The sequence below is a fragment of the Clavelina lepadiformis genome, chromosome 4 (genome assembly GCF_947623445.1).
Source record: "Clavelina lepadiformis chromosome 4, kaClaLepa1.1, whole genome shotgun sequence".
Lineage (NCBI taxonomy): Eukaryota > Metazoa > Chordata > Ascidiacea > Aplousobranchia > Clavelinidae > Clavelina > Clavelina lepadiformis.
The window spans coordinates 24,540,264-24,552,386 of record NC_135243.1 but is presented as its reverse complement, the minus strand read 5'-3'; the positions used below and the strand labels follow the sequence as shown (position 1 = coordinate 24,552,386).

General features: G+C 34.9%; 2 protein-coding genes across 2 annotated transcripts; one reads left to right on the top strand and one right to left on the bottom strand.

Moving 5' to 3' along the window:
- Positions 1–769: 769 nt before the first annotated feature.
- Positions 770–3,944, top strand: LOC143452912 (uncharacterized). The gene is made up of 11 exons (XM_076954054.1): positions 770–930; positions 1,049–1,131; positions 1,575–1,626; positions 1,781–1,810; positions 1,944–2,030; positions 2,202–2,248; positions 2,343–2,408; positions 2,640–2,688; positions 3,232–3,266; positions 3,361–3,412; positions 3,898–3,944. The coding sequence occupies exons 1-11, from the start codon at positions 869–871 to the stop codon at positions 3,929–3,931; spliced, it is 597 nt and encodes a 198-aa protein (XP_076810169.1). The 5' UTR covers positions 770–868; the 3' UTR covers positions 3,932–3,944.
- Positions 3,945–4,773: 829 nt separating this feature from the next.
- On the bottom strand, positions 4,774–6,350 carry LOC143452913 (uncharacterized). The gene is made up of 4 exons (XM_076954055.1): positions 6,206–6,350; positions 5,869–6,015; positions 5,285–5,454; positions 4,774–5,138 (listed from the first exon to the last, which is right to left on the bottom strand). Exons 1-4 carry the CDS (start codon positions 6,219–6,221, stop codon positions 5,013–5,015), a joined length of 459 nt encoding a protein of 152 aa, XP_076810170.1. The 5' UTR covers positions 6,222–6,350; the 3' UTR covers positions 4,774–5,012.
- Positions 6,351–12,123: the final 5,773 nt, after the last annotated feature.

Below are 12,123 nucleotides of genomic sequence, written 5' to 3'. Positions count from 1 at the left end.
CCTTATTGGCTATTATCAAGATATGTAAATTTTAGTAATAATAATGGTTATTATTATGTCGTAAAAATGAAAAAATAAACAAGACACACTCAACCGATTTGCATATCCGGTAATCATTTCCCAGCAAGCTTGCGTCACTTGTTACAAACCACCATCAGGAAAGCTGGCTCTGCAGCGGGTGTGGCTTTACTTTATTTTATCAACAATCCACATTGTACTGTAGGTAAACTGACTTCAGTGTAATCTGCAATAAATACTTTGTGCAACTGATGACTTTCCAGCAGCTCACAGCAGGTTTGTTTTTATTTCAATAGAAATCTGTTGGCAAAATTTCGTTCATTCATTGTTGCTTTTATTGGAAGTTTGTATGTTGATAGAAATGGCTCAAAAGTAAATAAATGTTTAGCTAATGCAGATGATTACAACCTGTTCGTGGTGTTTATTTAAATTCGCGCAACCGTATTTGGCTCGATAGCCCATAACCGATCGACTCACATCTCCAATTTTAAGAAATGGAACAGTTTGTAACGTATTTTTAAAATGCAAGCAACTAAAAGTGTGGTTTGCAATTGCAAGATGTCAGGAAATTTACGCTAACAAATTTTAACAACCACCGGTCTATTATATCCTATAGCATATGGCAATCTTGTTCGCGCGTGATTTAACGGTCTCGTTTTCTTTAAGGAAAAATTAACTCGAAAGCAGGAAGACATTAAATAACGACAGGAGGCTTTTCCTTCTATTCTGCGGAAGCATACATTTTAGAACATACGGTCGTGGTTACACTAAAGTTTCAACAACTCAAAGCGAGTCAGTTGGCTTGTATTTTATCTACGACCAGGACATTCTTGAAATAAAGCCAAGTAAAATGGAGAAGTCTTTTCTGCTCTACTTCGCCATTGCGGCTGTGATTGCGACGTCATACGTGAGGTAAGCCTTGGCTGAATGAGTTAGACTCAGCGGTTTTGTCGCCGCAAAACACAATTTTATGCAGGGATGTGTTTTGGTTGAAGCATTTATTATTTTTTACTTGTAATCACGGTTTCAGCCATGCAGCAAACACTACTCACAACGCAACGAAAAAGGTTGAAGCCATCACGGTACACAGCGTCACGATTAAACCAACGATGAGTAAGTGATGTGGTTTGTGGTTTTGAAATGTTTTTGTGATGATGTAAAATCATTTTTCTTCTAAAATTCTATGTTTCCTGTTTAATGCGACACAACAGCAATAATGCTGGTAAACCTAATATTATGGATTAATGACGTATTAGTTGCTGAAGTAAATCGTTAGAAAAAAGCTGGACTCTTTTTCCTTCGAATTAAGTTATAGGTAAATTATGTCAAATTTAGTGTGAAAAAAGTTTGTTTTTATAACGGTTGAAGCTATTCTGCGTTTATTATTTACAGTAGAAAAACATTATTTCATTTAAAAGCAAAATGAATTTCAAACTAAACAACTAGATACGAGAAAATGTTCAACACAATATTTTCCGTTTTTGTCTCTCATTCATGTCGTTATCACTTATTGTGGAGTTTGTGGCACAAAATATTTTCTTGTTTTCATATTTCAGAGCCAACTGCTGCCCATGTTGTGGTGAAAAATATAACGGCGATCAACAAAACGTAAGTTATCCGGCTGGTTCTGGCAAGAGTAAACTTTAAATCTAGAAACCGAAATAATTAACTGCCTTTACAACTTGACTTGGAAAGCATAAAGTAGTCAATCATTGTTTTGACTCACTTGCATATTAATTTGACGTCTTTTCAATAATTACAGTGCATCTACGCCTACAGCAAATGAGACAATGTAAGTAAAATTGTTAACACAATCATTTTTGTAATTTAGTTCCATGAGAATTTTAAATACAACGTTTTGTAGCAGAAACAACGCATATTCAGAGAAATGACTAATTTACAACTATCATTTTTTACTTTTACAGTGAATTTGAAATATTGGAGCCAATTGCAGAAATATCCTTGCTTGGTTTGATTGGAAATTTACTTGAATCTTTTCAACGTTTTAAACGGTACCAATTGTTTTTAAACTTTGTTTATTACGTGATTAAAATTTCTATCGAAACTTTAAACTTATAAGCTTTATGTCGTAATAGTTATCCCCATGGTCTGTCATTCTCAGTTAGAGGTTTTAACTTTCAAGTAGTTTTTTTTCATTTAATAGAATCTAATTTTGTTTCCAGTTGGTTAAGATGGCAACAATTCTTTGAACCTGAAATGGAAGAAGAGAGTGAGTATGAAGAAGTTATCGTGTCATGTTGAATCAAGGCAGCAGTGTAGCGTTTTAATTCCTATTCTTACAATGTTCTTGTTCTTCTGGTTAGGAAATCCATTCGGTTTTTTCGGCAACTTTTACAACAACCTCTTCCATCCTTCCACTCTGCCCAGAGGTACAAAATTTTAAAATTAAAAATTGCTTCATCCATGAAAGAAAATTTTTACAATGATTATTGCAGTCATAATTATTATTACAATGTCATCATTACTTATAATACATTAAAGCATATTTATACTCTGACAGTCTCTGTTTGCAGTAGTTATATATATGGTGATTAGAGAACCAAATAGATCCTGCCACAATGGTAAACGTTCACAAACTAATCCCAATTATGCTTTATTAGGATATGGCAACGGCATCTTGGTAGGAGATCTCTTTGAAGAAGCCATGAAGTAAATTTGGATGTTTTTATAATTATTTTGATGTTTGTAACTATCCGGTATTAAATTAGAGAACTTGGAGCCAAACCTGGTTCTTCACACGCAGAACCTGATCTCAAAACGTACTTAATGACCGTACTTAGTGATTTATATGTAGATGATTTAAATTTTCTCAGATAATGATATCAATGTTGTACAAACAACCCGCCCAAATCTGTTCCTGGAATCAGCATATATTTTGCCTCAGAACGTAGCCACCACGTTGTTCATTTGAACCTATTTCGCCGATTTTTAAGAACGTTTTGAGATTAACTTCCATGTGGTTGCGGTGTATGCATTAAGTTTAGACTAAATATTCCGGGAACACCTGCTATATAATACGTACAGTATAATTATAAACAATTACAGTTAAAAATGTGGTTGTAGGTGAAATATCAATAATCTTTAAAAAGTAACTTCATGATTTTGATTTTGCTTTTTTTTAAATAATTTTTAAAACATTAAATAAATATTTTTGTATATTATAACTTTCTACTTGAAAATGCTGCATTTTAGGGAAGAAGAGGAAAAGAAACCTAATTTCTTTCAAAGTAAGACTAAATTTACTTCAAAAGTATTTTATTGTTAAAATAAGAAAAATACATAAATTTGAATTTTTGCCGAACCTTTTTTTTTTCGTTGCAGATCACCCATTGAGTGGAAAATTTAGCCATTTGTTTGGAAATTTTGGCTTCGAGTAAGTGAAGATTCTTTGAGTGACTGATATATCTTAACAAAAAATTGAACCATAATAAGGTTTTCGATTTTAATAAAAGTAGAATTTTATTGGCTTCCTAACTAGTTTAAAAACTGCAGTGTTTATTGAAACAAAGAGTTATTTTCATTAATCGGCGTGAAATTAGTTAACAATTGTCTGATTCCTTCTTGAGTTCTTATAAAGTAGTTACTTGTATTGAGGTTTTTTATTCAATTACTCATTTTTACCTGTTTTCATGATGATTAGTTACTGTTTTAATATTATTTATGTAAAAAACGTATCGAATCTAATCTAACGTGCAAAAATGTTAAATCTAATCTACGTACACCAACAATCTGACAAAGTAACCCAGGAACCCAACTTATTGCCAATTTTTATTTATCATTTATACATTATTATTACTTAAAACAACATTCTTTTTTATATACAAAATATGTTTTTATAAATGGTATTCTCTATTATAGCGACCGACAAAACGGTGAAAGTGAGGAAAAATAAGATGTTTATGGAGGTAGGTTTAATTTATTTGCAAAGAATGTCATAAAATTAAAGTCTGGTAACCTTATGACACTTACAATCCAATTTGATTCAATTATATATCCTGGATATACAATGGTGGAGTATAAAGTCAAAATTATTCTCAGTTGTTCAGTGCAAGTTTATTTTCATCGCTTTGTTGCAACTTACCTCCACAGAATGAAGAGAAATGCACTTTGCAAAGAAGAAAAGTTGGGTGTTTGTGAATTGTCTGATCAGATTTCCAACCTTGTGTGTGTTTTAAACCTTTATGAGATGTTTTGTGAATTGTTGTGTTACGGAGAAATAAAAACCTGAGCGGACAAATTTGTTTTATTAACCCCATCACATTCAGTTCAATTTGTAAGTCAAGATTTTGCAGAAAACTACTTTTAGACCTTTATAATAAATCAAAACGAACGTGCATAGAAATGAAGTAAAATGTCAGGCAAAAGCGTTTTCTTGTGTCCACGCCATTACAAAATTTATAAATATCCCAATTTAGATTATTGTGAAAAGAATCAAATGAAAAGCAAAAATATTATCAGATTTAAAGAAAAATCTTTATTTCGAGACACCTGAACTAAACAAAGGGTCAAATAAATCCTTTTGCTCCATAAAAGACATGATTTACTTCGTTTCATGGCTTTGCACTGAACCCTTCCTAAGTTATACGCAATTCACACGTTTTGTGATGAAAATGCGGTAGCTGGCTTTCCAATGCTTTCTGGCACGAAATCTGCCCGACTTAAACAACTGGCAAAACACGTATCATATCTCCAACCCAGCTACTGTATATGTGTGCATGTAAAACATGAGAGCTATTTCAATATTACAGCTATTTTATTACCGGCATAGTCCTGTACATTTACAGTCCTGTACTGTACCAAGGCAAGCGTCTGAAATGGGCTGCTTAAAGGCCCGAAACATTTTTACTCAGAATAAATTGATAGAATTTCAGAAGACAATGTAATGAAACAGAAGCTACTTTCGTATTTTCACGAAATTTCTTAATTTTTCGAGAAAGAGAGATTCACGTCGTTATAAGCAGCAAATGACGTTTCTAATAGAATTGATAGACTTCATTGGCCCAAGGACCTCCTTCGCCGTCAGCTCTGCAGTGATTAGATCTTCCGAATTTGTCGTAAGTCTCAAGGATGTCTGGCGATGTGGCGCACCATCCCCCGTTCTATCGAAAGCACGTAAGTGACGTAATAAAGCGCATTGTTGAATCAAAATATAGTTCATTTGGGTTAAAAATTAAGCGGCCAAAGTGAGAAGTAAGAGTGTTGAGCAAAACTATACAAAGGAAAATGAACGAAGAAAACAAGTCACCTGAATCGCGAATCCGGGACATCCCCTATCCCGAGCCACGCGTGCACATTTCTCAATGGGGTTGGATCTGTGCTGATAAGGTCCGTCCAGTAAGTAAGACGTGCCTTCTGCGGTCGGTATCGCCCGATGAGAAGTGTCTTTCCAGCACCCGATGCTGAAGTATCCTTGATCTGCAGCATTATAAAGTAGATAGTAATGCTATCGACAGACATTCTTATAACTTGTAGCAAGTAAATGTGTCTTTTCAGTTAAGTGGTTACAGTACACGGCATTTAGAAGCACGAACAGGTAGCTTACAAGTTGTGTTGTTAGCGTAGCAGCAGTAGGAATTGCAATGATGCAAGTTCGTAAAAAAACGTTTGAAAATGATTAAAAGTGATTTACCGATTCTTTTAATATTAAGAAGTTGTTGTTTCCTAGTTCATTGTAATGTTTGTTGTGTTGTTTACTTTTCGACATTTACTGAAGGATCGAAACGTATGGTGCTGGCCTCGTTGCATGAATTGGTGGAACAAGAAAGTCGTTTGCGCATGTTCCATGCAAAGCAAAGATCTACAAATTGAGTAAAATCTATGAACTATTACCTAATCTTCTTTCCAGCGCCTCCACTCTCTCTTCCAAACGCAGCAGACCCTCCTCGCAGCATTTAAAAGAGATGTCTGGCTGATATCCCTCACTTAGAGGCCAGGTCAGCATCATGACAAGTGCCACGTTAACCGCCAACTGTATAACTGCAATAAATTATGTTTAAAGTTTGAATTGACAAATACGGAATATTGTTGCGTTTAAGTCAAACACCAAGAAGATCTAACCACTGCAAATTTAAGTAACAAAGGCATCTTGAAAATAAGTTCGATTTCAAGTACAAAATTTAATAAGTAGGACATCCTATACCAAAACCTATAGTACATCTATCAAAACCTTTTATTGTCTTCATTTTCAGTTTTCCAAAGTTGTCTTGTCCGCCTTGCTTGTGCTTTGGTGGTCAGCAAAGTTTTATGAAGGTTGCAGCGAAATAGCACGACCTTAAGTAGAGACCAGGGCTCAGAAAAAACGTCATTATCTCGCACAGTCTTGTGAACTTCAATGAAGATGGAAAGCAATTTATTGTTAAGATATTTAACCTTATATTAAAGATTGATACAAATTACCTAAAATTAAATTTAATTACCTTGAATTACGTCATCAAATTACCGTATGTCGCCGCATCAAATACCACATTGTTGCATATAATAGCAGCACGATTTGCTTAAAATATCGATCTCTTATGTAATAGGACATAATTAGATATCTTAGGATATCGTTAAGAGGGGGCATTAGAGAGAAGCCTACATTGAAATTGTGAAATTGTGTAAAGTTTTACAAATGCTTCTTGCGCTATAACCTAAACTTTATATTTTCTTGTTAGATCTTAATTGTTCTGACTTCAATAAGTTGCCGCTTCTTCATTGAAGAGCGGGCCCTCAGGCTGCGACGACAGCAGGTGATTTGAAAATAAATGCTGCATTGTTTATGTTGGAAAGAAATGACTAAACCTTTTATTTGTTAATGTTTAAGCAACGTCAAGCCGCCAATTTGTTGAGATTTCATTTTTAAGTTAAAGCAACACCAGCAAAAATTGATATTAAAATAGGTCAACATACAAATGAGGTAATTGCCTTACACAAGAGTTTCATCTGAAGCTTGTTACTCTCCTAGCGATATGATATTATTTACTTCAATGCATGCGCTAACAGGCTTGCCGCTGACTGTTTAGCTTTGTAGATGATTTTATATAATGTTATCTGGTATATTATCATGCTATTGGCAACAATTTTTTATCACATTTTAAAAAACTTGTAAACATTATCGTATTACATATTTAAAGGTATCAACATCTTCTACAAATATGTTCATTAAATACGATGTGAAGCCAAATTAATGACGGTTGTTAGATAGAGATGAGTCGTAACCTGGAATGATTGAAGAATAAGAACGACCGTTTATCAAGGGAAGATTTCCCCTTTTTGCCTCTATGTTTTGTTGTGAACAAAATTGAGCAGAACTGGTGCTTCCCCTAAACAATAACCATCAGGAAACCATTTTCTTTGGCCAACGAATTAAACGTCAAGTCAAAAACCAAATATGAATACATTATCTTATTCTACATGTAAACATAAATGTAAAATACTTGAATACAAACTTGCTTAGTCGTATATTTATATGAATAGGTTTGTTTACGCTTGAACAAATATCAGATAAACATCACTACTTTGCCCTATCGAACGCCAATCTAGAATGTCGCTACTGTAAAAATAAAACCGATTCAGTCAACTTAATTACCAAGGGAAGGGCCGCGTTACACGCATCGACTCAGCTCCAAGCAAAGAAGCAGAAAAAACAAAGCAACAAAACCAGCGCACAATTTAAGCTTCAATTAGTTAGAAAACCCTCAGAGGATTTATTACCTCACATTTGAAACATTGTGACAAAAATTTAAGACTTTTGAACTCTCAACACAAAGATATGTAGAGCGCAAAGGCCTCAAGTTTATCCTTTAATTATTTAATAAATTAATTCCAACAGAGAATATTGTTATTGTTATGCACATTCAAAACCAGTGCAAACACACAATTAATGACAAAGATTATAAAATGATAACAAAATCAAACATTCTACTCAGTCTTGGTCTACTTTAAATTCCAATCACTCGTTCTCATCCTTATGCTTAAACCCTGCTTGAGGGACAAACTCATCCATCGGTGCACAATCGTAATCTTCGAAACGAGGCATCCTGAGGTCCATGTGTCTGGTGATGTTGGCCACGTGTGAGTCCAACTCTGCATGGGATTGTTCATCAAAGCAAGTTATGAATGCTTCTTGCACTTCTTCCACGGATGGACGTTGATGTTCGTTGAAATTACAGCACTTTTCCATCTCATTTTGAAGAACAGTCAGAAAGGCGGATTGATTCTGGATCTCACTGATAACGCTTGACACAGATTGCAAATCTATGCTATTGGTTTCATCCAGAAAATAATAAATGAGTTGTCGGGTGATGATTTCAACCATAATTGTGCCGAAGCTGTAGATGTCCATCGCTGTGCTGGGACGAAGTTTTTTGTTCTTTTTACGCTCTGGTGCTGAATATGCAAAAGAATAAGTGCAACGTTCTCCTTCCCTTTTACTTGTGATCATCGCCGTGCGAGTTGCAAACTCCGAGCAGCCGAAATCAGCGATCTTGCAACGAAGATGAGCTGTGAGCAAGATGTTGTCTGGTTTAACGTCGCCATGAGCAACGCGCTTTGACGGAAAATTACAATGAAGATATTTCAGTCCATTTGCAATATCAATGCAAAAACGGAGACGTAGGATGTGAGGAATGTACTGATGTTCGTTTTGAAGTGCTTTATCGTCTGCAATTATTACGTCAGCTAAACTTCCACCTGGCAAATACTCGATGACGATGCCAAGCGCTGTATCTCCAGGCCATCGAGTGTGGTATTTTATGGCAACAATGTTTTCATGTTTTGTTTTCAGCATCACACGTATTTCCTCTGTGTAGCTGTAAACATTGCAAAATAAATGCCACAACATTCAAAAATATGAAGGAATTATTGTTTAATTAATTTGCAAGCTTTTGTAAGTATTTTGTATATTTTGTAAGGAAGTAATAATGTAAAATTTTTTACCGCTTTTTAGTTTCTTCAATATTTTTTCCAGAACCAGTTATAGGAATGCATTTTACAGCCATCGGCTCTTCATGGTTTATAAAAGCCAGCCTGACGGTTCCAAACCCTCCTCTCCCAAGCAGACCTTTGCTTGACTTAACTCCTAAGACGTCCTTTATTGCAAAGTAATTTGCCTACAATTTTAACAGTAACCGTTACTATTTTACAACATACAAACTATAATTCATTATGTCATATGTTTACATCCACGTGACTGTTTTCAATACTTGCCTTTATACTTAATATTTTGTCATAGTAGGGTCGTCTTGCACTGGCTGTCAGTTCCATTTTTACTCGTTTCCATTCCTCGCTTTCTTCTTCTAATTCACGAAGTTTCGATGCTTCATCATTGTCCCTGGCTTGAAACATTTCAATCAGTTCATCAAATAGTTTATTCTTTAACGCCACGATGATGGCATCTCTGGTTTCAGCTTCTGACAAGGACCCAACATAAGGTTGACGGGCGAGTTCCAGCAACAGCATAAAGAAAACTCCACAGTGTTCTTGACTAACGCTCTTAGCCTTGTTGGGCTTATTCATACATTGCTCGTATAATCCAAGGGAAAATTCTTGCAACTGAGGTTTCATTTCATCCCATGTCGTTGGTTTCCCGTCTTCATTGAGCAACTTTCCTGAGCATTCGGTGGGGTCTTTAACTTTGTTAAAGGCAATTGTTAGCGCCTTTCCTGACTGTGGTAAAAAAGAAATTCTCCCAGAAAATTCCGAGGTATATGTCTTTAGCTTCTTTAATATATTTTTCCCAGGACCATGTCGCCACCCAACATCGACTTTTATAGACATTGTATTCCTAAAAACTCTTTTCTAAACAAACTTAGGTTTTCTTGGGGTCTATCAGCGACCCCCAGTAAGTTGTGAAGTCCAGCATTGATACCTGGGTTGCCGAAACTTGGTTGTTTAAGAAAAAAGAATAAGCTAATAATTAGGTTGACTTTTAAGAAAGTTCCGAAGCAAAATGTTTCGTAAAACGTTTAATTGAAATTTAAAACGTGTAGCGATAAAAGCTGTACCTGATTTACAAACAACTTGATGGAAGATCTGCAACTAACTTGGACTTATTTAAAAATCCATCTAAAACACCAGCACATCCAGCACACTAAATCTTGCATCGAAAGCAGAAAAATATTAAAACGAGCAGTTTTGGATAATTTGTTAAACCTAAGTTAATCTGAGCGTACACTGGAATGTTTGTGTCAGCACAACAGCGAGGACCAAGTGGTATCAAATTCATCAAAGTTTACAAAGTAAAGAATATCTTCATCGCCTCCACCCGAACAAAGGATTTGATTCTTTTGTTAAAACTTGTTGCGCCAGATTAAAAGTACTTACACAATCTGAGTATGAGGCAAGTATTCCCCATATAAAGGAGCTCAAGTCATCTGTTGCCAGCTCGTTTTAGTTATTGTTTTGAAAGGGCGCCACCAGTTTGCAACGTGATGGTTTTTATTATTTTAGAAGCTGCAAAAGCAATTCATTTAAATTAGCGTTTTATTTAACTTTACTTTATTCCCGAATTAGTTATTATGTGCCAAGGACCGACTAAACAAGCACAACAACAAGTGAAATGTTGCCATGAAACAAATAATTACAGCAAAATCACAGCATAAACCATCAAAAAAAGATTTAATCATAACGACCAGACATGCATGGGCATTATTTTATTTTTAATATCCGCTAGACAATTACAGCACGTTACAGTTTAAAATACACCGCCTGCTGTGTAATTTTACACAGTAATTTTGTATACACCAATACCTGGAGCTTTAATTTTAATTTTTATATTTTAAGCTGCAGAATTTCTGTCAACAGGCTTCTCGTAAAATATCATAAACCCTGCCTTAGTTGCAGGAATATTTGCTGAGTTAGTAAATATGTAAACATGATTTCAACAAAGGTGAAGCAGCGATATGCAGGGGTCTTACTACCGTTGAGTTGAGCACAAATATCAATCCTATGATTACTCATGAGATGTTCTGCTTCAGGTGCCAATGTCCTTTCGATGACTTTATTCTTTTCAAATCAGCAAACATGTTTATTTGTCGAAACCCGTTAAAGTTATGTAATTTGTGTACACATAGCCTAATAGTCACGTGATCCAAAACTCATTTTAACCATAACAGCTCATAAAAGCTTCGAATGCATAAATAAACAGCTCATGTCTTAATTATAAGAGGAAGTGTATTTGACATGAATAAGCAAATACTATTTCTAACTCATGCTTGTGTCTGCGTTAAACTTTAACAAAGGGACAAGCTGATACACAGAAAAAAGTTGAACCATACGTTTAGTTTTGCTTAAGACGCATGATTATCAAGGAATCAATTATAACATCAATTTAATGACAAATACTAATGAGAGAACCCGTCAAATGATTTAAAGTTTAAATGAACGAATCCCATAACGAACTTTTCAAAAGATGTAAAGTCTGTTAACGGTCACTGGTGATCGAGTAGTAGAATGGACTTTTTACAGGTTATTGTTCTTTCCTGGCCTTGCCGAATACTCAACCTACTATATGGTCGAAATCTGCAGTATAAGAGCAATTTCTATGCATGCTGTTGGTTGATGAAGTTGAATATTTTCAAAGGACTTAGTCATCGTCAGTTATTGTACAAGTGCAACATTAACTTGGCTTAACCTCCAGCCTCTGGTTGTAATCATAAAAGTTAAAAAATGATAAATTATATGAAGCAACATACAGCATAGTTCTGCAAGTACTTATAATTATAAGCGCTATAACGCCACAAAGCAGTCGTAACATTTTAAACGTGCAATTTTTTTCCTATCAAATTCCTAAGTAAGCGTCAGTCTGCAAATTCACAGCCAGATGAAATCATAGCAAGGATTCTTGTCCAACCGTCATATGGTGAAACTGCTTTTGTAACCATCGTTTGTTGGAAATGTGACAGGTTCTCATGCACATGATTTGCTTTAAGTTGAATTATCTTACAGAGAAAAATACGGTAATTGAAATAAATCCGAATTTTTTTAACTACAGAAAAACCTTTACAATGGAATGGTCATTAAAGTAATAAAAATAATGAAAAGAAGATGATACTAAAAACACCATAAAACACGGAAATCATCCGTTATTAATAGTTTTATCGTTAA

Bases quoted from the DNA above. Each gene is read 5' to 3' on its own strand.
- LOC143452912 (XM_076954054.1), top strand. From the start codon at position 869: ATGGAGAAGTCTTTTCTGCTCTACTTCGCCATTGCGGCTGTGATTGCG. The intron at 2,249-2,342 runs GTGAGTATGAAG...TCTTCTGGTTAG, and splicing joins ACCTGAAATGGAAGAAGAGA to GAAATCCATTCGGTTTTTTC. The intron at 2,409-2,639 runs GTACAAAATTTT...ATGCTTTATTAG, and splicing joins TCCTTCCACTCTGCCCAGAG to GATATGGCAACGGCATCTTG.
- LOC143452913 (XM_076954055.1), bottom strand. The intron at 5,455-5,868 runs GTAATAGTTCAT...ATAATGCTGCAG, and splicing joins GGCGCTGGAAAGAAGATTAG to ATCAAGGATACTTCAGCATC. The intron at 5,139-5,284 runs GTGACTTGTTTT...TGCTTTCGATAG, and splicing joins GTCCCGGATTCGCGATTCAG to AACGGGGGATGGTGCGCCAC.